Genomic DNA, 27,892 nt, shown 5'->3' on the forward strand with positions numbered 1-27,892 from the left:
AGCACCGGACCACGTGAATTTACGTTGATTTCTAACATCAAAGCAGACATTGCCTTCTTCTGAGTAACTTGCCTTTTTCTTATGCATTTAAATATGTAATCTGTGAACCCCTACCAGACCTAAATATTCCTACCTGAACATATTGCTTGTTTTTTTGAATGTGCCATGGATGTTGCTACAGAGCTGCTTATGTGACTGCTGTGTATATGAACATGGGACAGAGAATGTATTTAAAACATAAGGATTATATGTGGCCTAAAACTTGGGTATTTTTTGAAGAAGAAGGAATAATTTTCTGTTCTGTTGCCACCATTTCACTGCTTTGAGTTGCAAACAGCTCCTCTGTATAATGACAGACACTGCGAACATCTATTCCTCAAAAGCCAAGGGTATGAAGAAAAGGAGAGGAGGGTAATGCATCTAGGTTAATTGACAGCCCCAAGACTTTTCTGAAACTTATTTCTCTTGGGAACTGCACAAATAAACCTCGGCCTGGCAGATTGAATTCCCTCTGATTTCCCATTATCCGTATGCTAAGCACAAGTGCTCACAAACCGCAGATCTGCCATTAGAGTATAGGAGCTAGGGCCAATGTTTTCAGGCTTTGTTTACAGAGGCATGTCTTGTAATTCATTAGCACAGGCTAAACATGAAAACGAATATGAGCTTAAAATAAGCCCGAGCTGGTGTCCGTCACAGGCTATTCTTTGGTGTGCTGTAAATAGCCCTTGCATGTCATCTAATGTATGGTTCATCGTGCTATTCTGGGCTATTCAGATACAGACGGGCTTTGCGAGCTCCTGAAGTGAGGGGAGCTGGAGTATCGTGTTCCCGAACTCTAATAAGAACCACACCACATATAACGTGGTTCTCAGAAAATCCTGGCTTGCCGTCCCGTGAAAAGTTATTCTGGGGCCATTTCCCCCAGCACAGTTATCTCAAGAATTTGCAGTTAAATGGCTGTTGAAAATACGTTTTTCCCTCTTATTCTGGTTTCCGTACTTTCAAGCTTGAAATGTGATTAGATTTCATGTGTTTACTAATGAAGCTGTTGCAGGTACTGAGGTGTCAGAGCTAGATAGTGGCCCCCCAGACTAAATCTTGAAGAATCCACTGAAAATTTGGCCTGACCCTTTTGCTGCAGGCTGGGAGCGAGGCACCGTGGGCAGTGCATCCCTTTCATCTGCCACCGAGGCTCCTTTGTATGCTGTGGCTGAATTCCCAGGGAAGAAAACCATCTGAACCTGCGGCATGTCCATGTAATGCATTCCAGTGATCTATTTAATGATGTCAGCTTCCACAAGCTGCGCAAACCACGTCCCCGCTACGTCGACATGCTTCACGCGCCGTCGGGAGCCATTTCTGAGCTGTTGACACACAAAGATACTTCGTGTTCACTGAAATATGAGCCGAGGATCTAAAAATACCGCGGAGTTTTACAGGCTGGAGCCGGAACAGTCACAGCGCAGGCACTTGCGGAGGGTGCAGCGAGGACAACAAAACATCCCCATAGTAACACTGCCGGCCCCGCTCCCTCGGGAGGAGAGTGGCTGGGGTCCCAGGCTCACGGGTAGCACAGAACGGATTGGAAGCACTCAAAATCCAGAGCAGTGCACTGAAGGTGGCAAGTGCCAAACGCACGGCGTGTTAGGGCAGTACCAGTACCGGCTTTCTCTGCCTAAAGAATTCTGTCTTGTGCTAGCCAGTACTCCTAACTGTTGGTACATGAGGTTAAGATCATAAGTCCAGTTTGTTTAAATGCCCTGAAATAATAAAGCCCACGTTTTCTTTTCATTTCTATGGAACTCTGGCTGGACTTCCATTCAGATTACAGGTTTTGGGGGTGCGTTATCCCTCCCAGTGTGGCTTTACAACAGCTGATCCAACAAAGTCTAACCCGATTTGGGGCTCGAGAAGCTTCCTCCACACGAAGGTTGAGGAACGGCTCCAGCTGACCCATCTATCTTTTTTCTTCCAGCTTTCTGTACTCCCTCGAATTGTCTGTTTATATGGTGGATACCAAAGGAGTCATGAGCCTGCTTCCTCTGCGAAGAAGCAAAGCAACCTGGCCAACAGGGATGTATTTATTACATTGACGGAGTACTGTGAGTAAACTCAGTTACTGAAGGTACATTTGAATGGCAGCAAGAAATTCTGGACAGGGCGTGCTTGAAGTCTATTTACTCTATCCCTTATCACTGAGGTGTTTTTCTAGTCTGCAGTTCTGCCTGAATAGGGGCCTTCTGTGTTACTCTGCTAGAGAGCTGGGGGGAAAAAAAAGTAAAATGTCCATTAAAAAAAATGCCAAGTGCCACCATTGCTAGTGCTCCCAGTTTGTCACTGTTGTTGTCCAGCAGTAGCACTACTGAGCTGCTCGTCGTTTTGGAAGGCTGATCAGTTTTGTGTGAGTGGCACTCGTAGCAGCAGTCTTGGCAAGGGAGGTTTAACTGTTTATTCGTTGACTCAGCCCTTCCTGAGAAAGCTCTGGCTCCATTCTTCCTGTTGCACATACAAACCCTTAACAAATATTGTGACACTTTGCTTTCAAGAGCAATGCGCAGGCATAGAAAAGTGCAGGGAGGTGGAAGCACAGTGGGAGCTGCATGACAAGGTAGCTCAAGGTCTGTGCCACCGAAGCTTTAGCATCTTCCATTTTTTTCTCCTGCGTTGTCTGCATACCCCCCCCCCTTTCCTGTCTAGAGAGGGGCACATTTTGGAAAGCAATTGCCCTGCCCAGCATGTTTAGAAATAGGTTAATGATACTGCGACTTTAAATAGCAGCCTGGTGTGCAAGAGCAGGATTTATGGTCCCAGTCAGCTCATTGAGCAGCAGCAGCCCGGATCCGTCCGCCCTTGGCAGGGAGCTGAGTGCCACGCCGTGACTCTGCACATTTGGTCCGTGGAGTCGCATCCCACCCTGAGGGGTGCCACAGTGAGTTACCGAATGCAAGGACTGGCTGTGAGACGCTCCCCCGAGGAGGCTGCAGGCTGTAGGAACCCGCGGAGTCTGAAGTTACAAGCACTCTTTCAAACTTCTCAGGTAGCAGGATTTTTAGTGGGTTGCTCCAGTACCAGGTGTGTCGTTGAGGTCTCTGTGTAAGGAGCAGCCCACACGCTCCATGAGTGTTCTGGCACATGGCAGCACAAACCTGGCTGTGCTGGCACATTGAGGGAACGGTGGTTCTGCTGTCACAGCTGCCAGGAGCACCAAATGTGGTTGGGCAGAGTACAGACACTGCTATCAGTGTGTAATTCACTCCAAGACTTGAAGTGATTCTGAGGTAAAAAGGGATCAGGGATTTATTTTAAGCATGGATTATTATAAATAGATCAATCCTAAAGCAGGAAATGCTTCTGTCTGACTTTCTCCATTCAAGTCAGATGCCAGCCATCAAGATTCAGATATTGAGGCCAGACTCTGGTGCGTTTATAACATACCAGGCATCACACAGCACAACGTAGCTATGGTGCCAGATGTAATTATTCACAGATTACCACAGAGCATCAGCCAAAACAGGACAATTATCAGATACCACAAGAAATGCCAGATGGAGAGGAAAACAAGCTGCATACAGGAACAGCCACTAGCCTTAGACATTAAAATTTCAGAGTTTGGAGACAGGAGCTACCGTGATTCAATTCGCCACACAGTAATTAATCCTGATGAGTTGGAGCTGCTTATGTCTAAGAATTCCTCAGTATCGTACCTTCCCCATGTGACAGTTAATGGGTGCCATTGTCCCCAGCAGATGTGACCTGCTCTGACATGTTTCATGTGTGACACAGCAGGAAGTTCTGGCTCTCGTATTTCCAGGCTGTGATACTAGAATCATAAAATCATTCAGGCTGGAAAAGACCTTTGGGATCATCAAGTCCAACCAGCACAAGGTACATTAGAGGCAGAACACCTCAGGACGTGGGGTGATCATCACCTGAAAGGATCAGATTTGTATTGCTGCATTATGCGTGCCGTATGTTCTATTCTTTCGCATCTGTGTTTCCACCTTGTACCTTGTCTTGAGGGAAGTGTAAGCCTCTCTGGCCAAGGTCTGTCTTTTCTTCCACTTCTACGTTTCCTAACACAGTAAGGCCCTGATCCAACTGGCACTGCTGGATGCTAGGAATTTAAGGAAATACAATATATTTTGTTGTTTTATATAATAAATGAATACTGTGCACTACCAAGAAGCCACATAGCTGTTACTACACTGCTATGGACCCACATTAAGGAGTATGTTTCCTTGAGGATTTTTGTAGCGAGATCGACGTTAGTGTTTTAATACCGATCCCTTGAGGTTACAACGAGTTTTGATAAAGCAAACGTTAGGAAGCCCCACTCCTGGCTGCCCTGAATTCAGGATGGGGGCTGTGCTGCCTGTGCCAGCTGGCAGCGAGGCACAGGGGGCTGCGTGCCAGGAGCGTGCCCTCAGAGCACTGCCACCACAGCTTCGTCTTCTGTCCCTTGACCTCTCCTCCCGTGCCATGAGCCGTAAGGAGGTGATGCAGGAGCCCAAAATACCAGCTGCTGCTGGCACAGGGCTCAGTGGGGTGGGGGCAAGGCTTCGCCTGGTGGTTCCTGGAGGTGCCTGAGGTGTTCATTCCCTCACTGTTAGGTATGGATGGAGAACAGAGGGGCAGCGCGGGCACGGGGACAACTTGTCAGCGCCAGCCCCTGAGAAGGGGCTTATACGTGACTATATTTGATGCTGATGCTGTGCGTTACGAGGCGATAATGGGCTAAATCCCCCCTTTTCTGCCATTTAGCCCCGCGCTGAGGGCGGCTCTGCCTTCGCCTCAGGCCCGCCTCGCGTCCCGGCATGCAGCGCGGCCCCGCCCGCCGCCATGGCGACTCCCATGCACCGCCTCATCGCCCGCCGCCAGGCGTGAGTGCGCCGGGACCAAGGGGGGTGTGTGGGGGGGGAGCACAACGGGGGGGGGTCCGCGGCCGCTCCTCGGGCAGCGGGGCCCCGGCGGCCCGGGCACGGCCCCGCAGCCCTCAGGAGAGCGCCCCGCAAGGCGGCCGGGCTGGGCCGGGGGGAGGCGGCGCGGTTCTAAAAGTGGCATTTTGGGGTTGGAAAAGTGGCATTTTGGGGTTATAAAAGCGGCGTTTGTGTGCTCCCGGCGTGGGTTTAGGGGCTGGTAAAGGGGTGTGTGGGGGGAAGCAGCGGCTGTGCTCAGAGCTGAGGGGTCTGATTGCCCAGCAGCGAAATGAGGAGAAGGCAGCGCTTTGGTGCTGTGAAGTGCAGTAAATGCCCCCCTCGGCACTCCTCTGGGGGTTTGCTTCTTCACCTCCCCCCTTAGAACAATTCCTGGTTGCTTTTTTAAGAGTGTTCTTTTTTTTTTCTGTCTGCTCACAGCTGTTGGTTAACATATGGATGGCCTCTGCGTCCTCATTCCTCTGTTGTTGTTTACTGTAGTTCAGTTCTTCCTCATTTTCCAGTAGAAAATAACTTGGAATTTCAAAGCACTTCTGGAATTCTGGCTCTTTAGGTTGCTATTCTGTATAGGTTAAGGAACGATTTCCTACGTTCTTGTTGTGTCTTCAGGTGCTTGATGGCTGTTTGCTGTATTGCACATTGGCTAACCTCTGCGTTTAGGTCGTAGCCGCTGACCTGTATTAAAAGTTTACCTTCACCTCATGCTTCTCATTCATGTTAAAACTTGTTAGTGTTGATATGATATTTATAGGTCTGGTTGCTGAGCTATTTTGATCTGTTTTCCTGGTTGTTGCTTTTAGGGCTTGATTTTTATCGTCCTACCTTGCATAAAGTTGTGTGCCCCAGTCATGTGAGCAGTCCCAGAGCCCTGGAAATGCTGAATTTTGTTGTTGTTGCTTTGAGCTGCCCTCCTCCTGTGGAGAGAGCTCTGGGCTGGTTTGTGGTACAAAAAAAGCAAAGTGAATGTTTTTCTATGTTGACTAAGCAGAGATAGCATCCTTGTTTTGCTTACATGCAACTCTTGTGGTAGAGCCAGGAGACCAGGGCAAGACAAAGCAAACTGTTCAGAGGACCTTGATTTGATTTGTTTTGTTTTGTTGGTGCTCCTTACCAGAGCTCCTGCTTCCTGCTGAAGTTTGAGTTAACTGCACCGTGTAGGTAGCAAGGTTAGTCATACAGTGCTCATTTACATCAACGTTTCTGAAGGTAAATCATGAAGCCAAATAAACTTTGCATTGAGACAGTGATGAATGTTCAAAACAAGATTATCTTTGAGATGCAGCAGAACTGTCGGAAAAAGTGATAGCTAGATGCAAAGGAGAAACGATTGCTATGTTGTTTTGAAAAGGAACACTCCTTTCTGAGAGCAGGGTGTTCACTGCTGGTCTGTCACCTCATGCTCTCTAAATACTAAGTGAACAGTAGAGGATCCTCCTCCTAGCTGAGACAAGCTGTTAATTTTGGTTGATTAAGATGTGCTGGCTGTCAAAAATGAGTGTCTTCATGTTGAAAAAACAACGCAAGGTGGAAATAAGTCACAGCAGTTTTCAGTGAGCTGCATGAGAGCTACAAAGTCCTGGCTCTGAAACTAATCTGTGATATGGCCTTGAGTGGGTCGCTTGGCTGCTGTATGAGTTTCCTTCTTTGTAAAGGAGGAGCACATCTGTGAGAAGATAAGCAAACAGATTTTTTTTAAAACTTTAGAAATGTGGATTAAGTGCTAGAATATGAAAATGTGAGTTTTTCTCACTTAACTTGCTCCTAAAAATGATCGAAGAATTTGATCACTGAAGACTGAAATGCAGACGTAAAATGCTCTTTTTTGCTAATTGTATTTGAGTGGCAGAGAGCAGTAAGTAAACAAGAACGTGTTCTTGCAATAAATCTTCTGACAGGCTTTAATAAATCTTAGCGAGATTCAAGTAAGTTACCAATAGGAGCAGCTCTGTTTTACTTGCTCAGAATCCCAGGCTCTTTGTGTTAATTTGGAAGCGTTCTGCAGTTGAGGGTTATATACGAGGATATGGGAACAAAGATTACAAGCTAGGCTGGCAGGAGCACATACATGTAAAGTGAAATTCAGGTGCAGTTGCTCAGTGCGTTGACAGTTAATGTCAGTAGTTCAGCATTAGATACTGTAGCAGAAGAAGGCTTAAGCTGAAGCTCTGGAACAGAGGAAAATTGTTCTTTCTACTTTCATAAATCGTTGATATTAGGATATTTTGATAACTGAAGTGCGTGAGTTTGCCAAAATTCTATGTGTATGTTACTGTTCTTGTCCCGATTCAAGATGTGCAATAATTAAAGCACCCATGAACATCGCTCTGGTTTAAACATAACTGCGTGTATCGTTAAGAATTTGTGTGCTAAAGAAAATTTCTATTTTTTCAATAGGTAGAACAGAGTTGGAATCAGTCACTTAATGCAATTCTGCATTTTTACAGAGAGGCAAACAAGCAGCACGTCAGATGTCAGAAATGCTTGGAGTTTGGACATTGGACGTATGAATGTACAGGGAAGAGAAAATACCTGCATAGACCTTCGAGGACAGCTCAGTTAGCAAAAGTTCTGAAAGAAAAAGAGAAGCGACTGTTATTGCAACAAAGGTAAGATGGGCAGAATGAGAATGTCCGGTTTATTAATGAAAAGGTAATTTGCTGGGTGGGTGGGTGGGAAAAATGGTGGTCCAGACCTTTTTCTGTTGTCTTTTCTCCCAGGCTGTGAGGTGTCTGTTCAGTATCAGAACCATTGTGTATGTTAGGTGGTGTATGTACACTCGGATCCCACAAAATTAAAGCATTGTTCATTAACACCTGCTTGTTACTTTGGGTCAAAAAAGCTTTAAGTGCATCCGAAACAAACAATAAAGTATACTAAGCTAAGGGTAAAGTAGTCAGAGGCTCTCTGTAATAGAATACGGCTTCCTGAGCTCCTCAGTTGCTTGGTTCCTTGAGTTCAGGTGCGAGCAGGCTGAGGATTTGAAGACCCGCCTTCTGTCACTGTTTAGCTTGCTGGCATCAGTAGAGCCTGCTGCCTGCCAGTCTTAGAGGAGTTGAGAGGGAAGGAAAGGTGAGATGATGTTTATTCCTTATTAAAAACTGCTACAATCAACTAAAAGTAGAACTCCTGAGTTTTATTACGGTTCTGGAGGCAATGTGTGGTGCCACAGGGAGAACAACCAAGTGTAACAAAGCAGCTTTGTTTGATATGCTGACCGCTCTCAGCTCTGTGGCTTCATAAAGTGTCAAACTCATAGAATTATACATATGTTAAAACGCTAGAGGGAGGCACAGGCCGATGGGTGGCAGCCTGGGTTAGTCACCAGCCTCCCCATAGGTGCTTTGGGGTGTAGCTCTGTGTACGCACACTGGTACTCATCCCTGGTTACCTAGGTAAGGGCATATGGCCGTAACAACAGAAATATGAGCAGTGTTCAGCAGTACAGGAAGGATTATAGCTTGCTTCAAAGCTTAAGGGTCAGTGACTCTTCCTCATGTCGATGGGATTTTGTGAGGGGTGAGGAAAACTCTTCCATGTAGTAATTCTGATATTTTCATACAACTGGTATGAAAAAGAAAAACTTGCAAAATCCCATTTTGCCAGCATACAAATGACCTTGGGTACTTTTTTTGAACTATAGTTTACACTTAACTCCAGAAAATGGCAGAAATAGAAACCTGTTATCCGTATGTGCTGCTATCTAATTGCGAAGTGAAATGTATTTTAAACTTCTCTAATTCCATGGTTACTGTTATTTCTGTGTACGTAAGATGGTTTTCAGAAATAGTTTCAGTTGAGGAAAAAGTATCCTGGGTCATAAAAGAACAACTTCCTCACCTATCAGTGGCACGTTAAGCATGTAAGTAGATGATGAGGGATTACTTCAATCACAAATGTTCATTCCAGGTTGAATTATGTGCTGTTTTCCTACAATGGGGAAAAAGGGGATGAAAAGTGGATGTGACCGGTAAACATGACTGAAATATTTAAAAATTATTAAAAAATCCCAAACTGAGGACTAGTAAAAATTTCCTAAAGTGGTTTGTTAAATATCACAAAATAATGTTTCCTTTACTCCTAAAACATTCTGCATGTGTATGAATACATGGCGGTCTGAAAGACAAATAGCTGGAAAGCATCCATATGAATAGTTTTGTGTCTTTTGTACCTGAAAGAAATGCACGATGAAAGCTACAGACTAATCCGATCTTCTAATCCTTTGTTTCAATCGGTTCAGTTATTGCTAAATGCGGGTACACAGAACTTTTTCTGTATCTGTATCTCCTCCCCTCTGCTTCTGTCATCCCAAGATGTTGTCTGTATAATGCAAAGGAAAAAAGTAAAGGTGAGTGAAGCATTCTTAACACAGAAAATCAGAGGTGAATTGCTGCAACCCCCCTCCCAGATTTGTAGATATTGTTTTTCTAGTTTAAATAGCAACTGAAAATAGATACTAAAGGAGCTTTGGGCAGTGCAGATTTCTGCAAGTGGGATACCAGTTTTCTAGTACTGAACTCAGTTCCTCTGTGCTGCTACATATTTAATTTTCCTACTGCATTAATCAAAGGCATTGTTTTTCTCCCCCTTAATTAGCGCTGGAGAAAGTACTGCAGAAAGGAAGACCAAGAAAAAAAGGTACGTGGGGATCGATGACAAGTTGTACAGCTGCTTCAGGGTGTGATCTTGCACTGGGTGTTGCAGCAGGCAGTTTTGGAAGGGGCCTGTGTGGAAATTGAAAGTGAGCATTGCAGATACAGATTTGGTGTTAAGCTTTTAGCCTGTTGGGGGCATTTGCACAGCAGGTACTTGGGAGAGTTTCTACTCTTCCCTGTCCAAAAACTTTAAATTCTTTGTCCTCTGTTTTTCTCCCTGGTCTTTCTCCTATCTCTGTGTTGTTTTGTTTTAATAAGTTGTCTTATTTCTGCCTCAGTGTTTATCGAGTAGTTTAAACAATTGTGCAAGAATGGCATACTGTTTCTAGTCTGTTCTCTCTCTACCTACTCATCTTGCTCTTCCGTTTGTTTTCATCCCTTTTTCTTAACAGCTGTCTGTCTCTGAAGCTTTGTCTAGAGAATGAAATACGTATCTTAAAAATAATAAATCAAAAATCCAGGAACTAAACATTTCCACCTTTACCATCCTCCATCCCTGGAAAAAAAAAAAGTTGAGCTGAGAGTTGTTTTGCCATTCTTCCTCCTTTACATATGCAGTAATGCTAGCATGGGAATCCACTTCAGTCTCTATTAGCAAAATCCTTTCAGGAGCAGCTAGAACCCGGGCTGTAAGACTCCTGCTAATCACGTTGCAAGTTTTACATACGGGGGATGTCTGTACAGTAATCGCCTCATTGTCTTCTTGCCTTTTGTTGACTGTCCTCTGTCTCTGAATCTGACCAGTTAAAAACAGCCTTGTTTTTTTAAAGGCAAGGCCTTTTGCTTTGTGTGTCAGTCATTAAATGAGCCAGAGCGGTTTTATAAAACATGCCTTTATGTGAAGCTCTCATGTTAAATCTGGCTTTATTGGAACACTTGATTAGTATCTTAGTTCTACTATCAGGATGTGTTTTCTCAAGGGCTTCTTTCTCAGTAGTGTTCACTTATTGTTGGAATTATCCATGGCTAGTGAGATCATAAATTAGCCGATTTCTTAACAATATAGTTCAGGTCTCTTCCTTCCTCAGCTTTCTCATGCGTTGCAGTCTTCTACTTGGCATGATTTTCAGAGTAGTTGAGCTCTAAACTGCTGCCAAAAGGAAAAGAACAAAAGAATTTGGGTTGGGGGGTTGTTTGACCATTGTTTCCTTAAACCTTAAAAACTTTGCTATGCTTGAATTGTTACCCTGCTTTTATGCAAGTATAAAATCCATCAATGTAAATTCCTTTCCAGGTCACATGGTTTTTATATCTTTAGTATGATAGGGGAAAAAATAAACGCAGAAAATTGAGCGAAGCAATGGGTATGGAAGTTCCAGATTTAAAAAATGCAAAAGTGAGACTTCTGGCAGCAGTGAGCGGTAACCTTTTACATAGTGTGTGTTTGTTTTGATATAAACAGTAATAAGGAAGCTACAGGCTTAACCAGAAAAACAGGAACAGGCAAAACTGCTGTCGGACAATGTTGTAACCTTAGGTGGCACAGAACTGTCTCTGAGTTTACGTTGGCTTCATCACTCCTCTGTGGCATACTTGGTTAATTAATTGAAAGCCCCCTTTATGCTGCCTGTCTGAAGGGTCCTGAATTGAGTCCTAATTCCCTTGTTCCTTCAGGCAGTCCAGCATGTGAACAGCCAGGTGATGGTGCCCAACATTGTAGGTTTGATTTAAGCAGCATGTTTAAAATCACCTGGGGCTGTTGGGTGATTGCAGTGGAGCCAGAAAGGGTAAAATCTCGGAGAAGGGTGATAGCCAATGTTACCAAATGCAGCAGTAATCCCGTGGTTCATCATGCATGGAATAATATTAGTTGTTAACATCTGTGAGCTTGTTTGGAGGAGAACAAATGCTTATCTGCTGGAGGAATGTGCTTTTCCAGTGGTACAGTAGACCCACAAATCTGAGACCTCCCAATATGTAGCATCTAGGATGTCACCTTGTCTAAATAGGACAAGGTAAAATAGGTGAATTTTGCTTCTTCCCATGTCCGTCTTCCTTTTGTGACTACCAATAGGCCACCGATTGCATCAGCTGGAAACAAGTATCTGCTTGTTCTTTTCTCATGGATCTAGCCAGTGCTTTCGTCGAGGTGAAGGTATTGAGCATTGTGTCTGATGTTTCAGATACATGGATGTTTTCGGGGGAAAAAAACATTTTGTCAAGGTTACCGTTCAGGGTATCCTCTGATCCTTGCCGTATAAATGGGTCTGCACATCCAGTAAAAAGTGTGTAGATTGAAACTACTGCTTTGTGTGGGAATTTGCCCAGAAAATAACAAATGCCACTTTAAAAATAGACACTTTTTTTTCTTATCTTGTTACACCAGTTTTCCACCAACAGTGTCTGTATTTAACTGGCCTTTATGATTTTTTTTATAAACATCCATTATGTCTGTGCACAGAGAGGGAACCCATGCCCTGTGTATTATAAAAACTTCAGTGGTCTGTAGCATATTACAAGCGTTCAGATTTGGCAGTTGTCGTGACAGTGGCTGATCTGATGGAAAAAACATTACTCTCTAGTAGACTTAACGTAGGTATTTCCTGAATTTTTATACTTAACCAAACACTGAGATAAAAACTACAAATCTGCATTATTATTTCTAGCATTTTTGCATAGTATTTGGTTGGCTTGGTGGGAAGAAGGGTGGATAAGTACCTCTATATTTTGCTTGGAGAAAGATTTATGGAAGAACTTAATTGTACTTTCTTAGAATTCATATTACATCAGTTCTGCAAAGACCTTGATCTTGGGAACAGTGGCCTTACAGTAAGAGCTAAACACGGAGGAGAGAAAAAAAGGAGAAAAAAAAATTAAACTGCAGAGCCTACAGAAATCCACTTTACAGTGTTCCTGACTCCATCTTTATCCTGGACTGTTTCCATACCTTCTCTTCCACCCCGAAAACAGAAGCCTGCTGTAGCGGCTGGTAGTGGGGGTTCTGCTAGCAGTAATCTAAGAAAAGTTTCCGCTGAGCACAGTTCTGACGTTTGGGAAATCTCGCTGATGAAACTTCCACCAACTCACATTGCCAAAATTTCACTTCTTATTGCAGTGCTAGGGATCTGATCTTTGTTACTTTTCCCCCTGAGGCTTTAGTGGTACAGCACATCCCTGCAACTTTCTTTTATTTACGCGAGTTAGTGAAGACTCTAGTCGTTACTGTGAACAGGAGGAGCCTTGCCAACTTTCAAACGTAACTTTTTTTTTTTTTTTCCCTGTAGTCCTGTTCAGGCTTTCATGTTGTCCAGGGCAACTTACATTATGTGCATGGTGTCATTCTGCTGTTGCTCAAAATTAATTTGTTCAGAATGGAATGGGAGGTTGGGAGCAGGAGGGAAGGAAGATTGTTAAATTGTTAGGCCTGGAAATTTTCAGGCCGAATAATTGGTCTTTGGATTACAACAGAGTATAAAGAGCGCTCTGTAATGCTGTCTATAGCAGGCCTGTTCTCATCTGTGTATTTGTTTTCTTTCAGATCTAAAAGTGTGACGAGTTCCAGCAGCAGCAGCAGTGTCAGCTCAGCTAGCGATTCGTCATCTGACAGTGAAGATTCCTCTACCTCCTCTTCTGATGATGATAGTGACAGTGATGAGAGCTCCTCAACTTCCTCATCGTCTCCATCCTCGAGTAGTACTACTTCTTCTTCGGAGTTTGAATCAGATTCTAGTTCCTCGAGCAGTAGCAGCAGCAGCACAGACAGTAGTAGTTCTGATGATGAGCCACCAAAGAAAAAGAAGAAGAAATAATATGTTGTAGCAAAGAACTGGTGCTGAGCAAATGATAACATTCTTCAAAGATGTTCTGAGCACGTGGTTGCCAAGCAGTTTACCTGGTCAACATTTCTACTGCTAAAACTTTCTAAATGTTTTGCATAGTTCATAGGACATGAAAAGTATTAAATGGCACGTGAAACTTACTGAAAGAGTATTTTTGTGGTTTATCCTTTTATGGGAAATTTTACTTTTTTAGTTTAAAAATCTATCATCAGATTTGTTTATACGAGCTAAGGTCCAGTAACCTGGATGTTTACATGCTGGAAAGCAAAAGCTTTTTATCGCAGATCATGCTGTGCATCACATACTGCTACTCTGCTTACGGCAACTTCACTTACATGTAGAAAATCCTCCGATCTGTTAGAAGCAGAAGTTGTACGCTGCTGGCTGTAGAGCACGGTCATTGTTGAAACTGAATGCACAATGTTGCACACAGAGGGCCTTCCATCTCACTGTTAACAAATGTATTATATGCTGCTGAGCTTTTTTTCTGATGGCTTTTCCTGATGCTTCCAGGTCGAGTCTTAATTGCAACATGAAACTTTAAATAGTGTTCATTTGTTAACGATCAATATGCTACTTGTGCTGTACAGAGGCTTTAGTCTTTTCAACTTTGCCTGTTTCCATATTTCCTGTCTTTGTAGTACTTTTCTGAGACAAACAGAGTCTGTTGTAGCATTGTCTATGTAAGAAAGAGGAGCAGTGCACAGTGGAAGAATTACGACTGATGCTGCTTAGGAGTTTCATCTTTGTGCCTTTTTTTTGTAAATTAAATGTATCCTGGTGAGAGAAGGGCTGGAGTGGGTGTTTTTTCAGAACTCCCAATAGCTTTCCACACAGAGTACGGTTAGTAAAGCCAGAGAAATGGTAGTGACGAGCAAAAACGGGCACTATTTTTTAGGAGAGAGAAGAAAGGCTATTTTCGTGGGATGCTCAGTAAGGAGTGGAGTTGTCTTGTAAAAGAGGTCCAAAGGACAGCGTTTCCATTTTGATATTTTTGAAAAAAAAAATAAAAAAAATCTGTAATGCAAGATTGCCAATCTACGTTGTTGAGCACATGGTAACTGGCATTATAGTCTGCAGTATAATCTGTTCGTTATTTTTACTGGCGTGTGTACATGTCTGTGGAAATCTGGCACGGGAGAAGAAAGTTAGTGCAAAAAAAATAAATCCAAGCATACTGCAGAACAACTCTTGCTGGTTATAAATTGTAATTTATTTGTTCTTTTGGTGGACTTGAGCTGTTGGCATTAGTATTTTAATTTGTGATGCCATCTCCTGAATTTCTTACTGTTGGAGTTACCCTTTTCTGAGGGGGAGGCATCACATGTGGAAGAATTCTTAAATATCTTGGTCTAGGTAAAATATAGTAACTAAACTATTTTTTATATTTTTATGGAAAAGTAGTGTGTAGAATTTTGAATAAACTGTGCTTATATTTAAATGTTTGAAAATATATATGTTGTGCGTTTTAGTCTGTTTTAGTGTGTTTTACGGAACACTGCAGACTGTAAATAAAAATTATCAGAAAGTTGTTGAAGTCTTCTTGAGTAAATGTACTATTTAATGGGAAAAGTTAATAAATTATTAAACGGTATTTGTTAAGTTCATGCTTACTGCAAATCAAAATGCAAGGCCTTTGGAAAACAGTACTTTTATAGGTCTGGGTTTAGGGTCATCTCATGGTTTCAGCGCGACTGAAGCAGGTGAGTTTGGAAGTTTGCAGCCCCAGCTTCCATTGTAAGGGCACAGCCAGGCTGTAGGGGACCGCAGAAAGAGGGGTGTGGAGCCCATCTGCGTGAAGATGATGTGCTACGAAGAAAAAAGGCTTTTGTTTTGGTTGATGTTGAGCTGAGCAGCAGCGTGGATGCGAAGGGGGTTGTGATGAGGAAGGGCAGTTGTTTTGAAGGGAGAGGACAAGGAATTGGGTCTGAACTGTCCTTGCCATGCTGTTATGACCACGCTGTGCGTTGGTTTCTTTAATGCTGCTGGTGTTTGTGTGTAGATTGCTTTGTCAGATGTGCATTGCTCCACGCAGAAGTGTTATTACTGCTGCCCTTTAAAATGTTTCTGCTAAAAAAGAAAAACTGAAGATTGTCAGACAACTACTGATAGCAAAGCAAGTCACTCTGTTCGGGGTCAGCCTCTTCCTGCTTCTGTTCACGTGCCCATAGTCAGACAAATTGTGTCCATTCATAGAGACAAAAGGAAACACTTGTGCATGTCAGGTTCCATCAGTGGGAGGTAGGACAAGGTAACATAATTGCAGATAGTATCAAGAAGTCATTAATTTAATTTCTGGTCCACTGTTGGCTCATGAGCAGAGACTCAGAGATGGCTCACTGTTCTTGCTGCGTATCTGATGTTGCCTGCCATTAAGTCTGAAACCAGCCGTAAGGCTGTCTATGCTCACGTTGTTTTAATGTTTACTTTTAAGTACAATATGTTTGATTTTTGTGACTTGCCCTTTCTGTTTTATCTCTGTATATTCTTATTTTACAGAGTAAAGCCCACCAGCCTGTCAAGAGCCTCACCACTCATCTTGCACTAGATCGCGTCCTGATACCTCGTTATAAGGTGCTTTGATTCCATTTTTTTCAATGGGAAAGGTGATTTCTTTGATTACTGTCTTCCAAAGCTCTGGGTTACCTACAAAAAGCCAGTAATTAAAAGCAAACAAAAACAAACAACCCCCCCCTTGGAATTGTTATTTACCAAGCGTGTATATTTACACGAAACCTGTGTAGCTTGGAACAGGCTCAATTTAATCTTTCCTCTTTCAAGCAAAGCTGCCATTGCTAATTGAAGTGAAGCAATTGATGCAGTCTTGTAGAAAAATAGCCTCAGGAAAAGGCATTGCATTTCAAGGAGAAACGCTGCTAACCCAGGGGAGAGCAAAAGGAGGGAGGGACCGGACAACCTGATCCAGGCCTCTAATAAATCGAACATCGGTCAGCCTCAGACAGGCTTTTGGGTGCCCTCAGTGAAGTTGCATTAAAAAGTCTTTCATGGATTGATGGATTTTATTTATTTATTTACTTACTTGGGGGAAAGGGGGGGGGGGGGGGAGTGTCCTTAATAAATAGGAATTTTGCTATCAAATGGATTTGCTCTATAAAGAAATGATTCGGCATACCTGAACCCCATGGGTTTAATTTGCTTTATGAAGTTATATTTACCCGAGCCGTGCCTTTAACCAGACACTGAGACATCAGTTGTGTCGGAGGCAGATCTTCACAGCCTAATTTTGTTCAAGATGTGTAAAAATTGTGTGTGTGTAGGGGGGGTGTTAGGAATAATACAAACCATAATGCAGGATATCAGCTCGGGGAAGCGAGGTACCAAAAATGTCACTGGTAGAATGTAATTTTGAAAACACTGTGGAAACCTTACAGAAATTTATAGGGTATTTTTATTATTTTCTGTCTATTTGCAGTACAGCGCTGTGTTCTCAGGGCCTCTGCCTCCTCTACCCCTGCGAAGTGGGAACTTGTAATTGCTTTTACTTTCGGGCAGGATTGTTCCCATTTGGCCATATTTTGTAGAGAAGTTGGTAATATTTTAGTGTAGGAAACCCTGTCGTAGTTAGCTGCCCGTTAAAACACTTTATAAATTGTTTATTTTTTGTGTGGGCCCGAAGCAGAGCCGCGCTGCGGCCCGTCAGCGCAGGCTGTGTGGGCAGGGCTACAGGTGCTGCTTTCTACTAAACTTCAACACTCGTGCGCGTTCAGTTAAATTTTATTTCAAATTTATTTTTCCAGCGCGGGCCCCGACCCCCTCCCCTCACCCCTGAGGCGCGGGCCTCCTCCCCCCCCCCCCCCATTCCCCCCCTTCTCCCCCCTCCCTCCGCATGACGCGTGACGTCGCGCGGTCACGTGAGCAGCGGCGGGGCTGCGGCGGCGGCGGCGGCGGCGCGCGGGGGCTGCCGGGAGCGCTGGGGCCCGGCTGCGGGAGGAGGCGCGGCCCGGCCGCACGGGCGGAGCGCAGCGGGGCAGGGGCCAGGCAGGGCCCAGCCCGCCCGGGGCCGCCCAGCGCCGCCCGACGTCGCCGGCCCAGCCCCAGCCCGAGCTCCCCTCGCCCTCCTCCTCGCCTCCAGCCCGGCCCCGGCCCCGCCATGGAGCGGCGGGAGCCCCGGGGAGCCGCCGCCACCACCACAGCCACCGCCACCGCCCGCCTGTGAGGCGCCCCCCGCCGCGGGCCTCGGGCCCTGCTCCCCTCACCCCTCACCCATCCCGGCCGGGCCCTGCCCTGCCCCCCGGCGGCACCACGACCCGGCCCGGGCCCGGCGGAGCGCCCCGCGGAGGTGAGACACGGGGGGGGGCAACCGGGCACCGGGGGGAGGGGGAGGGGTGGGGGGGCGAGGGAGGAGCCCGGCCCCGGCCCGGACCAGGCCCCGGAGGCCCCTTCGCGGCCGCCGCCCCCCCCCCCCCACCCGTGTGGGCCCCGGCCCCCGAGCGGCCCTACCGGGAGGCCTTGAGCCGGGCCGGTGCCGGGGATGCTGCCGGGGCCGGTGCTGCCCCCTCGGGTTTGGGCCCCGGCAGCCGGCGGCGGGCAGCGCTTTGTTCCTGCCCCCCCCACACCCACAGGGCGCTGGGACCGGGCTGGGGCCGCTCCAAGGAGGGATGGGGGGGGGGGGGGTGCGGGCACAGCCTCCGGGGGTGTTATGGAAAGCACCGGCCCCAGCACGAAGGGTGCGGAGCTGCGGGTGCTGCGTTGGGCAGGCAGAGAGGTGCTGGGTGCTGCCAGGCACCGCTGCTCGCAGCCGCTGCGTCTTCCAGAGGTGCCTCAGCCGTGGCTGCCTTTCAGGGGGAAGCCGAGTGCCTGTGGCCGTGCCTCAGCCCCGGCCCCGCTCCCTGTGGTGCCCACAAGCAGCTGGGGCCCTGCTCCGTGAGCACCCTCACAGCCAAACGCGGCCCCTGACGGCTGGAAGTGCTCCCCGTGATGTCAGCCAGGCCTCCCACTCGGCTCCCCGAGAGCGGGGCAGGCACTTACTCAGCGCCGGCAGGCTTTGAAATTAACTTCTTCTGCTCAAGTGTCTGCCTGGGGTTCTCACCTTGCTGCCAGCTCTTCCAGTGCCGGCCTTCTCACGAGAGCGTTGCTGGCTGCTTGCTCTTCTTGAAAACTCCCCAATGCTCCTCTGAAGCGGGGCGCCTGGCAGCCCGGGGCGTTGTTGTGAAATAGGGTCTAGTCAAGTGATTCGAAGGAGTGGCATTTCGTATCTGCTCTAATGAGAGAAACATCATTAAACCCTCCGCACGCTGCTGCGCCTTCTGGCCCAGCAGGGCTTGGTACGAACAGCCCTGGTCCTGGAGGGGCCGTGCAGGGCGTTAGATGTGGGTTGTACAGTGGCTCATGGTGAGAATCGGGGAGTTCTCGCTCATCAATACCAGGAGAGAAAATTTTGCCATTGGGCATTGTTAGGACCTTGGCTTTCTTACCATATCGGGGTCATTTCTGTGCTGTGCAGTGCTTGTGTAGCTTTCTGCGAGGGTGAGTTCAGTGCTGAGCAGAGCTCTCCGTCATCAAGGAACATGGTGGATTTCAGCTCTCGTTTCAAGAGTGGGTTAAGGTCCCTAATATTTTCTTTAAACGTCTTCCCAGTTCTCATTTCTGGCATTTCTCCTCCCTCTCAAACGTTGTGAGAGGGAGACTGAACGCCTCGGGTGGGTTTTTTAACCAGTTTTGTGCAGGAAGCCACACAGCAACCCCCCAGAGAAGAGGTGTGTTTTGCATTCTTCTAGCTATAATGATCGCAACTTGATAAAACTTCAGTGAAACGTTCCTTGGGTTTCCAGGTTGCCGTTTCTGTGAGCTGGAATGTGTTTGTACGTGGTTATTTCCCAACTATTTAATGAAAGGATGCCACGTATTTTTTTTTTTTTATCTGCAAACGCGGCTCAGTTTGCATTGTTCGGCCTTTGTAAATAAATACTTGCAGCAGAAATCTGTCCTGACCTCGCAGGCAGCAGATAGTAAGTTGGCAGGCGTGCCTTAGTTCCTCCTTTCTCCCCTGGCTCCCAGCTGCTGGCAAGGATGTTGGGCTGCACTTTGTTTTCCACGCTGGCCGCCCCGGCTGCGGGACGGGGCTGCAGGCACACGGGGACTCGGCCCCCTCCTCCCCCTCGCTTTCTGTGTCACGAGAGTTGCCAGAACTGCTCACAGCTGCGTCAGGTGCCTCTGCTCTTGTGCTTCCTGCTCCTCCTCTTGTTTGGAGAGGTTTTTTGAATCGTTGCTCCTGTTAATCTTTGCTCCAGATGATGGGAGGCGGCGGTGTTGAGGGCAGGAACAGCAGCGGGTGATCCCTGAGGCTGGCTGCTGAGAGCTGAGGCACGAAGTGAGCAGCTTCCACGGGCAGGTTTTGGGAGACGTGGGCAGAGAACTGGAACCTGAAGGAGGCCGCCTTTGTCGGCAGAGCCGTGTTGTAGAGCGGGGAGAAAGTTGGTGGGGGCAGAGCCCTGCGTGGGGCCTCCCTGTCTGAGGAGGTAGGAACGGAGTCGGGATTTCAGTGGCTGTGAGGTTCCTTCTCTGCTGCAGTAATTGTTGCCAGCCACATAATTTCAGATCGTTACTCACCTGTGGTTTGTTCTACAGGCACTCTTTTTTGCTCGTGTTGCTGTAGTGTCACAGTTCCCTTCAGCAGGAGTGGAGAAATGAACCCAAGGCCGTCTGTCCCCCCGTGTCGTTTGTTTTCAGTGTCTCTCGTGGAGTTTGTGCCACGGAGGAGCTGACGGTGGTGTTGTCCTCGCTACAGCAGGGAAGCTCCACGCTGTGGGGAGCTGGAGAGGCCGCAGCGTGAGAGGGAGCGTTTGGAAGTGGGTCAGGAAGCTTTAAGAAACCACATTTTAGTAGAGCACTGCTAGGGGTAGGCAAAATACCGCTAGCTCTGTTCAAATGAGAAAGTAATGAGTGGGGTAGGTGGGATTGCTAAAGGAAAGAGGAAAGGACTTATCTCGCAGTGACTCTCCTCTTGCGGGACGGATCCTTTCTGCAGCTGCTGCAGATTGACAAGATGACTTTTGCCTTGTGAGATGTTAGGGCTTCTGCTGCTCAGGAAATACAGCTGCATGGGCTCGTGCTCCTTCCTGCCATAAAGCTTGTCTCTTGAGCTTAGTCAGCCTGTGTTGGTAGAGGAGTCCTGTGCTTATGCTTTATAGTTTTCTCCTGTGGTAACCTGGATTTGTGTTCTCTCTAGCTCTGTCATGTATACCTGGATGTAGCCACGTCTGGCAGTTGTGCTGCTGCTCTCCGAGATGGGAATGTGAGGCTGTGCCCGTGGAGGTGCCTGGCAGAGCACTTAGCCGCGGCGCGGGGCTTCCTTCCCTGGTTTTGTGCCAGCCTCGTACGTGCAGCCCGGAATCCCAGCCTCCCCTCTGGCTGTAACGCCGCCTGCCTCACGCGCTCGTGCCTCGCTTGCTGTCTGCCATCTCCCCAGGCTCTCGGATCTTTGCTGCTTTCCAAGTTTCTTTCTCCAGCTTTGTGTTCCAGATCTCCCTTTTCCCTAACGCAGTGAGCTCTGTTTTCTTCCCAAGCGCCTTGTGGTTCTTCAAGTTGTCGTGGCTCTTGTTCTCACTTGAGTCGTTAATTGTTCCTGCTGATGAACGTAAAACCCGGTTTATGAACTTTATGAACTGGCAGTAGCACCAGGTACCAACAGGAGAAAAAAAACACCTCATTGTGCCGGGTGCTGTACAGACACTGAATAAGGGAAGTTCTTGCCCTGAAGTCCTGAACTCATTTTCTTCTGCTGACAGCTCATTAGGAACAGTTTGCCCGCACGGCTCTGCTGAGGGCTCTGCTGAGGCACCGTCCCCAGCCCCAGCAGCACCTCCTGGGCAGCTCCTGAGCCCCATTTGTTGCCAGCTGTTTGCTGAAGTTCAGTTTTCATTTACAGTTACTGCTATTAGATGGTTCCTGATAACTTGAATACGGTGCTTGTCCATGATTGATAATTAAAAGTTTAGTTAAGAGTCAGTTTTACTAACATCACATTGCTCAGGACAGTTTCCTTCCCCACCCCTCACTGCTGGCAGTTCTCTGCAACCTAAGAGCAATCTCTTGCTATTTCCACTGCGATGATGGGGGGCAGAAAGGCCAGACGTAGACAACCAGCTGGAACAGCGCTGCTCTTAAACGTCAGTGCTGTGTTTCTTTTCCCATAAAGGGCTGATGTTTCCCCCAGTGTCTGCAGTTCCCAAAAGTGGCTTTCAAATGGGTGTCCTTTGGACTGGGCTTGAAACTTCCCTCTGCTGTTGGGTTTGGCCTTTCAGCGGAGGGCTGGGAGGCAGCTCTGAGCTGTGGGTGCCCCCCTGAAGCTCTTGGGGCTGGGAAATGTCAGAGGCTGTGCATTACACCGAAGCAGATCACAGGCTTTGTGCTTTCAAAGCTTTTACTCTATATGGCGCTGAAAGGAGCAGGCACCCAGGTCTTGGTGCAGCCGTGTAGGCTCCTGGCAGCAGCCGTAAACGCTCGGTATCTCGCTGTAATTTGTCCGTACATCGTCAGGTGTTGTTTGGTGTGTGAGTGGTGGTGGCCACTGCCAGCCTTGTGATGGCTGAGCCCTTCTGGCACCCTGTCACAGCAAGCCCTGCGCGCTCCATCCCCTTTGCAGCCTGCTCCTGTGGCAGCCCCTGCCCTCCCTCCTTACCCGAGCACCCACTGTTGGTCCCCTGCTCCTGCTGCCCTGCCTTCCCCAGAACGCCCCCCGGGGGCTTTCCCCTCTTCAGGACCCTTGGGAAGCACCAGGGACGTGCTGTGGGGCGTCCTGCAGCGCTGTGCTGCTCCTTTTCCTCTCAGCCACATCTCCCGGTGCTCGCTTTGCTCCTCAGATGAGGCTGTCCAGGTTTCAGCACAGCATGGCAGTGTGGTTAATTTTTAGAAGCGAGCACTGGGAACGCGGTGTTTCTACCCAGCGACCAGGTAAAAAGCACCCTTCGGGCAGGAGGAATTGTTGAAACTTGCTCAGATTCTAAAGTTCTGTGGTCTGTAAAATTCTGCTCGGGTTCTAGAGCTCAGGTTCTAAACTTCCACCCTGGTGAGAGTCAAATTGCTCCCTGTGAGGTGCTTCCCGTGCTGGCTTTGGCTCTCAAACCTGCCCGCTTCGGTGCTGAGCGCTGACTCTGCTCCTGCCGTCCCAGCGAGGTGCAGCAGGTGCACACCAATCTTCGATATTTTAACCCAAATCTGCTCCAGAACACTGAAGCTGCTTCCCCGCTCCTCGCCACCCATCCTGAGCTTCCCGTAAAGCTCAACAGCTGATAAAACCCAGGGAGCACCTGGGTACGGTCACACACACCTCTGGGTTTGTTTCTGTCTTTAATTTAATTTCCAGGGACGTTAAAGAGCTTTCAGTGCTGGAAGTGCTTAAATGGCTCTGATCGGGCTTTGATGTGCACAAATCATTAAAGCAAGTGGGATGAGGAGATAAGAGCCCGCTTCGCTCGGGATAGTTTGTCTAGGAGCAGCTAACAGTATTTTGCTACAGGGGAGGGCAGAATCCAACCCAAAAAAGCCACCTCAGAGCGGTTTCTGTGTAACGCTGCACGTGTTCGTGGGCAGAGGAGTGTAAACCATCGTTTTCTGAAAAAAAAAACCAACAAACCCAACTGATTATCTCATTTACCAGGCCTCCATTTCTTTAGTGTAATCACTTTCTTATTTAACGATAATTTAAAAATTGCGTGATCAAAGTCCAGCTGTGAGAAATGGTGCCCGTGTTGGTTACCACGGGGCTCTCAGGGTGTCACACACGGAGTGGGGCCGGGGGCCCTGCAGGAGGAGCGCCTGGCAGTGCCCGGCAGCCAGCGGGACGTGTTTCGGCGTAAATAAAAATAGCAGCTCGGTGGAAGCTGCTCTGCTTGAGAAAGCTTTGATTTTACAAAGCCAGCTTTATTCTCCTGACCTCGGGGCCTCCGAGCATGAAGATCGGACAGGATGAGATACGGCGGGTAAGGTTTTTGCTGTCTTACATCTTTTTTTTTGGTGCGCTGGGTGGTCCCGCGTGGGGAAAGGCTTCTGATGGTTCTGTTTGCGTGGAGCCAGTTCTCGGTGTACGTGTGGGTGGGGGGAGGCCCAGCGGTGGTACCTTTTTTTCTCTTGGTTGCTTTTTTTTGAGATTTACAGCGGGACCTTCGCGTGGAGCTGTGGCTGCTGTGCCAGGGGCTGGCCCCGCCGTGCTGAGCGGGGAGGTGTTGGCCTCGCACCGAAACCCTCCTCTGGCCTGGGGAAAGCTGTGAGCCTGCAGAAGGCTGCAGTGAAAAGGTTTTCCTGGAGCAACGATTACCTCTGCTGAAAGATCTGCACCAATTATATTTAATGAGGGGGAAAAGAGAAGCGAGGAGTTTGTGCTGGGACACATCCCGAGCCAGTGAGTAGCAGAAACCTTGTACCAGGAGGGGCTTTAGCAAGGAGGCTTCAGCTTCAATTTGTTCGTTGCTTGTAAGCTCCTAAAAGAGGACTTTCTGGCTTTTTTTTTCTCTGATTTCCTCTGATCGGTTTTGTGGTTTAAGAAGTCAGTTGCATCTCTCATGGCCACACGGGGCACGACCTGCACCAAGTGGACATTGCAGGGTGTTCTCACGGCACCCCCGGCTGGCTCCAGGTGCATGCGTGGCCTTGGTTATGTGGAAGGATGTTAGAGTGCTTTCACTGACTGAAAAGCTAAAGGTGGGCAAAATGAGAACGTTTTAATTTCAGTTTCTTGTCAAGAGAACTACAAAACTTGAGCCTTGTGGCTGGCGTAAGGGGGTGAGCTCGCACCAAGCACAGACACAGCACACAGCGCATTTAATGTGTTACACAATGAATAGTTCAAAAACTGGTGTGTAAGTAAATAACTCGCACATTAAAGATTGCTCTTAGCTTGCACCGTGCTGCTTTGGAGTGGGAAATGGAATTGGGTTAATTCCCAGGCACAATGACGGGTCTGCCTTCTGGGCCAGGCACCCGTGCAGGACGGAGCTGCTCAGGGGAGCTGCTTTGTGCGTCGCATCCTTGGGCGCTTCCGAAAGGGGCAGCGGCCGTCCTGCCGTGTTCCTGCAGCACCTGGAAGCTCGTCTGTCTGTCTGTCTGCCTGTCCGTCCGTCTGTCTGTCAGCTGGAGCATCATCATGTGGAAGCTCCGTAACGAGTGGACGCAGCGGAAGGCCCCGCACGGGCTGTTGCAGTGAGGGTTTTGAAATTCAACTGAATTTTGGCGTGAGTGTTGCAAGGCTGTTTGTGTCTTCCCTTTATTTTGTACTAGAAAAAGTTTAACTTCTTTTTCTAGCGGCAAGATCCATCCGGTCTCCCTGCTGTGAAATCACGCGTGCTGCTCTGCTCGCCTGTGGGCTGGCCACACGGGTAGAACTTTCCGTCCATGCTGAGCAGGGCTGGTCGGGCAGCACCGCGCACCAAACTTGCTGAATTTCAGCTTATTTCTCTAGGTAGCTCTGGCCCCTTCCTGTTTGCTTCCATTTTTTGGTTCTTTGGCTGTAAATCCCAGCTGTTCTCCAGTGGGTTTTACCAAAGTTCAGCCAGCAAGCTCTCCCCTCTTCTTGGGAAGCACAAAGCGGCCCTGGAGCTCCCTAACGGCTGGTGGTGGCCGTTGGCACCCAGCTGGGCTGTCCTGGTGCGTGCCGACACCTCGGCTCAGGTGACTTTCGGTGCTTCTCTGTGCCCTGTTCGGTTGTTCTCTCGGGAATTCACCTGGTTGTGCCTTGTAGCCCCACAGCACGCTTCAAGGGGCTCTGCCCGCGTTTCTGCAGGGTGTTGGGTCGGACGTGGGGAAGATGCGTGGCACCAGAGGTGAGAAACACGGGCAGTCATGCTCTTTCCTCTTTATTTTTGTTAAAGAAGTTGCTTGTTCCCACTCTCTCATGCTGTGATAGCTGCTCTAGAGGCTGGGGAGCGTTCAGGCTCCTCCACGTTCCCAAATAACCCTGTCCCCCAGGGTTTGTTTTGACCCCGCACAGCTCGGGGGCCGGCAGGGCCGTGCTGCAGCCCCGGTGCCTCCTGCCTGCGCCTGGTGCCGTGCTCGAAGCAGCGAGGGCAGGAGCAGAGGTGTTGGTGGGTGTACGGCCGTGTGCCCGGCTGCTGGGGCAGTTACAGAGCCCCCCCCCTGGTTTATTCAGCACCTGAATTTACGGTCTCAGAACCCGATGTGTGTTGTGCAGCACGGGGCTTGGGCCTTGGCTGCGATGAGAGGCTGGAGATAAACGTGCAGTGAGGAAGCAGCCAGATGAGCTTTTAGCAGGGCTGGAGGAAGCGGCCGTTAAACCTGGGCACCGTCTGATAAACTTCTGCCCTCCTGCTTGGTCTGCAGCTGAGGACGGGAACCTTCAGGCAAACGTGAGTTTTGCCTTTTGTCCTTCAGGTGGGGCTTCGTGAGAGCACTGGGTATTGTTTCAGGGCCTGGACGGGGTGTATTTGTCACGGGGTTTCTGCAAAGCCAATCCCTTCTGAGGCCTAACGCTGCAGAGTTCGTAACGCTCCCGTGTAATGAGGCCTTGAAGACAGTAAATTAACGTGAGGAAGTCAGAACTATAATAGGCAGATTAACGCCGGCTGTCTGAAGAATGATTGCTTAATAAAATTTAAACGCCAATTGTCTCGGCTTCAAAGCTGGAGCAGGAGAACATGCAGGCACAGGAATTCGGGTAGCGAGTCTGCCCGATTAAAGTGGCTGCTGGGAGCAGCATCGCGGTGCGCTTCGTGGAGCCTGTGCGGGCAGGAAGGAGCACACGGGGAAGCTCCACACTGCTCCAGCGCCTCACCCTGCAGTGTGGGTCAGAAAGTGACGATTTTGGTGGATCCCAGCCTCATATTGCAGTCTGGGCATCCCCCTTCCCTCTGGGGTCAGTAGGGTCCCCCTGGCTGGGCCATTCCTCCGCGGGGTCGGTGCCTTCGTGCTCCCGGTTGTGTTGTGGCTCTGCTTTTTCTGCTTGAGGCCCTTCCTCTGCTGTTCCCATCCCCGGGGAGAGCAGGGCACGCTGCTGCATTGCCTGGGTTTCCCTCTGTCCGTGCCCTGTTCTGTAGGGACAGCACAAAGGGACTGGTGCTGCAGGCCTGGGAGCGCTCCCCTGGCTGGGAAGAAAAAGGAAGCCGGGAACTTTGTTTCAGAGGGCCGGGCAGCTGATGTCTTCCTGCCCCTAAGTGGTTAGTGAAAAGAAAAACAAAACCGATAGCTTCAGGTCTGTGTTTTCCTTTCGTTTCTCTCCAGAGGACGCAGGGAGGATTTCTTCCAACAGCTCTTGAGCTGCCAGCCTTGCACAAGAGCCTGGCTGTGCGGCGCGGTTCCTTGCAGAACCAAGAGCGAGCTGCAATCATTGCTTTATTTTTAGAGCTTGCCCTTGGTAGTGACACAAAATAAAACCGAGGGCTGGGTAAGGTTAATCCAGGGAAGGAGAGGTGAGGGGGTCTGGGCGCTTTCACTACCCTGTAAAACTGCTGCATGAAGTAACTGTGATGGTTTAAAGGAGGGTGGCTTGGGGTCTGTTAACCCTTGAGTAAATAACAGCAAGCTAGTCTTGCACATTCTGTTTGGTCAGAATCGGTTTAAAGCTATTTTAGCAGTATGTTTAGGAAAAGGACTTCAAACTTGTTTTTAGACCAGCTGAAACGCAGCTGCAGAAGTTCCAAGTGTCCTCCTTAAGTTGGGTTGTAAAATTCAGGTGCTGGGAGCTGCGTTTACCTTCATCAGAACAGAAGCCTCGTGTCTGTGTGCTGGGTCTTGGTGTGGTGAACGCTGTGCCCAGCGCTCACTCAGCTCCTCTCATAAAATGGGTCTTACGTGAGCGTGCAGAGCCTCGTCAGTCCCACTGCAAGGCCAGGGGCCCAAGGAAGAAATCCAGCCGATGAAATTAAATCGGGCGCTTTGGGGAGGTTCTGCAGTCACAGGGCTGGCTGGGAAGGGCCCTGTGGCAAACACCGAGCTCTTCCCTCTGGTGGCTCTCATCAAACATTAACCTCGCCTAGGGCAACTTTTTTTGTTTGGTTTTTAAAAGCTCTGCCTCCCTTACGGTGGGTACAGAGGTGGTGTTCTCCAGCTGTGTGTTAGCAGCTCGCTGGGGAGTGTGCAGAGGGAATGCCCCAGGTGAAGGACAGGACGGAATTTCTGGGGAAATCTGGGTTTTGTATTAGTTTTATACCCTCAGTACAATCGTAGCTGTACCAGATTACCAACAGAAGAGACCTCCTCATGAAACCTTGGAAGAAGGGATATCTGCTAGAAACGGGGTTGTATTTTCAAGAAACAACCCACCCAAACCCTTGATTTTCCCCAAAACACCCAGCTGAGGTGATGGCTCACGCTTTCTCGTGCTCAGCACATCAGTGCTGCCTGGAGTTTGGACAATTTTGTGCAAAGCTCTATTGGTTCTGTAAGCAATGTTTCAGTTTTTCTGCGCTTTTCTTTTTCTTTACCATAAAACAGAAAGCTCTAAGTCACTTTTATTTGGTAAGTGTTCAGTCGTTAGTGGCCACACCAGAGCGTGTTGCTGCTTTGTGCCTCGGCGTGCTTCGTTTCGCTGCTGTGGGGCAGGGTTTGGTGGCTG

General features: G+C 48.3%; 2 protein-coding genes across 2 annotated transcripts in view; both read left to right on the forward strand.

Moving 5' to 3' along the window:
* The first annotated feature begins 4,725 nt into the window (after positions 1-4,725).
* ZCCHC10 (zinc finger CCHC-type containing 10) lies at positions 4,726-14,905 on the forward strand. Its single transcript, XM_027468140.2, has 4 exons — positions 4,726-4,883; positions 7,382-7,543; positions 9,531-9,572; positions 13,068-14,905. The coding sequence occupies exons 1-4, from the start codon at positions 4,843-4,845 to the stop codon at positions 13,336-13,338; spliced, it is 516 nt and encodes a 171-aa protein (XP_027323941.1). The 5' UTR covers positions 4,726-4,842; the 3' UTR covers positions 13,339-14,905.
* Positions 14,906-17,256: 2,351 nt separating this feature from the next.
* Positions 17,257-27,892, forward strand: part of AFF4 (ALF transcription elongation factor 4) — a 72,153-nt gene continuing 61,517 nt past the window's right edge. The window contains exon 1 of the mRNA XM_038186383.2: positions 17,257-17,668. The gene's annotated coding sequence lies outside the window, so the exon portion shown is untranslated. The remainder of the gene's footprint in view (positions 17,669-27,892) is intronic.

The sequence above is a fragment of the Anas platyrhynchos genome, chromosome 14 (genome assembly GCF_047663525.1).
Source record: "Anas platyrhynchos isolate ZD024472 breed Pekin duck chromosome 14, IASCAAS_PekinDuck_T2T, whole genome shotgun sequence".
In the NCBI taxonomy this organism is placed as follows: domain Eukaryota; kingdom Metazoa; phylum Chordata; class Aves; order Anseriformes; family Anatidae; genus Anas; species Anas platyrhynchos.

Excerpts from the sequence above, each read along its gene's own strand:
- ZCCHC10 (XM_027468140.2), top strand. The coding sequence starts at position 4,843 with ATGGCGACTCCCATGCACCGCCTCATCGCCCGCCGCCAGGC. Across the intron at positions 7,544-9,530 it reads CGACTGTTATTGCAACAAAG|CGCTGGAGAAAGTACTGCAG; the intron begins GTAAGATGGGCA and ends CCCCTTAATTAG. Across the intron at positions 9,573-13,067 it reads AGGAAGACCAAGAAAAAAAG|ATCTAAAAGTGTGACGAGTT; the intron begins GTACGTGGGGAT and ends GTTTTCTTTCAG.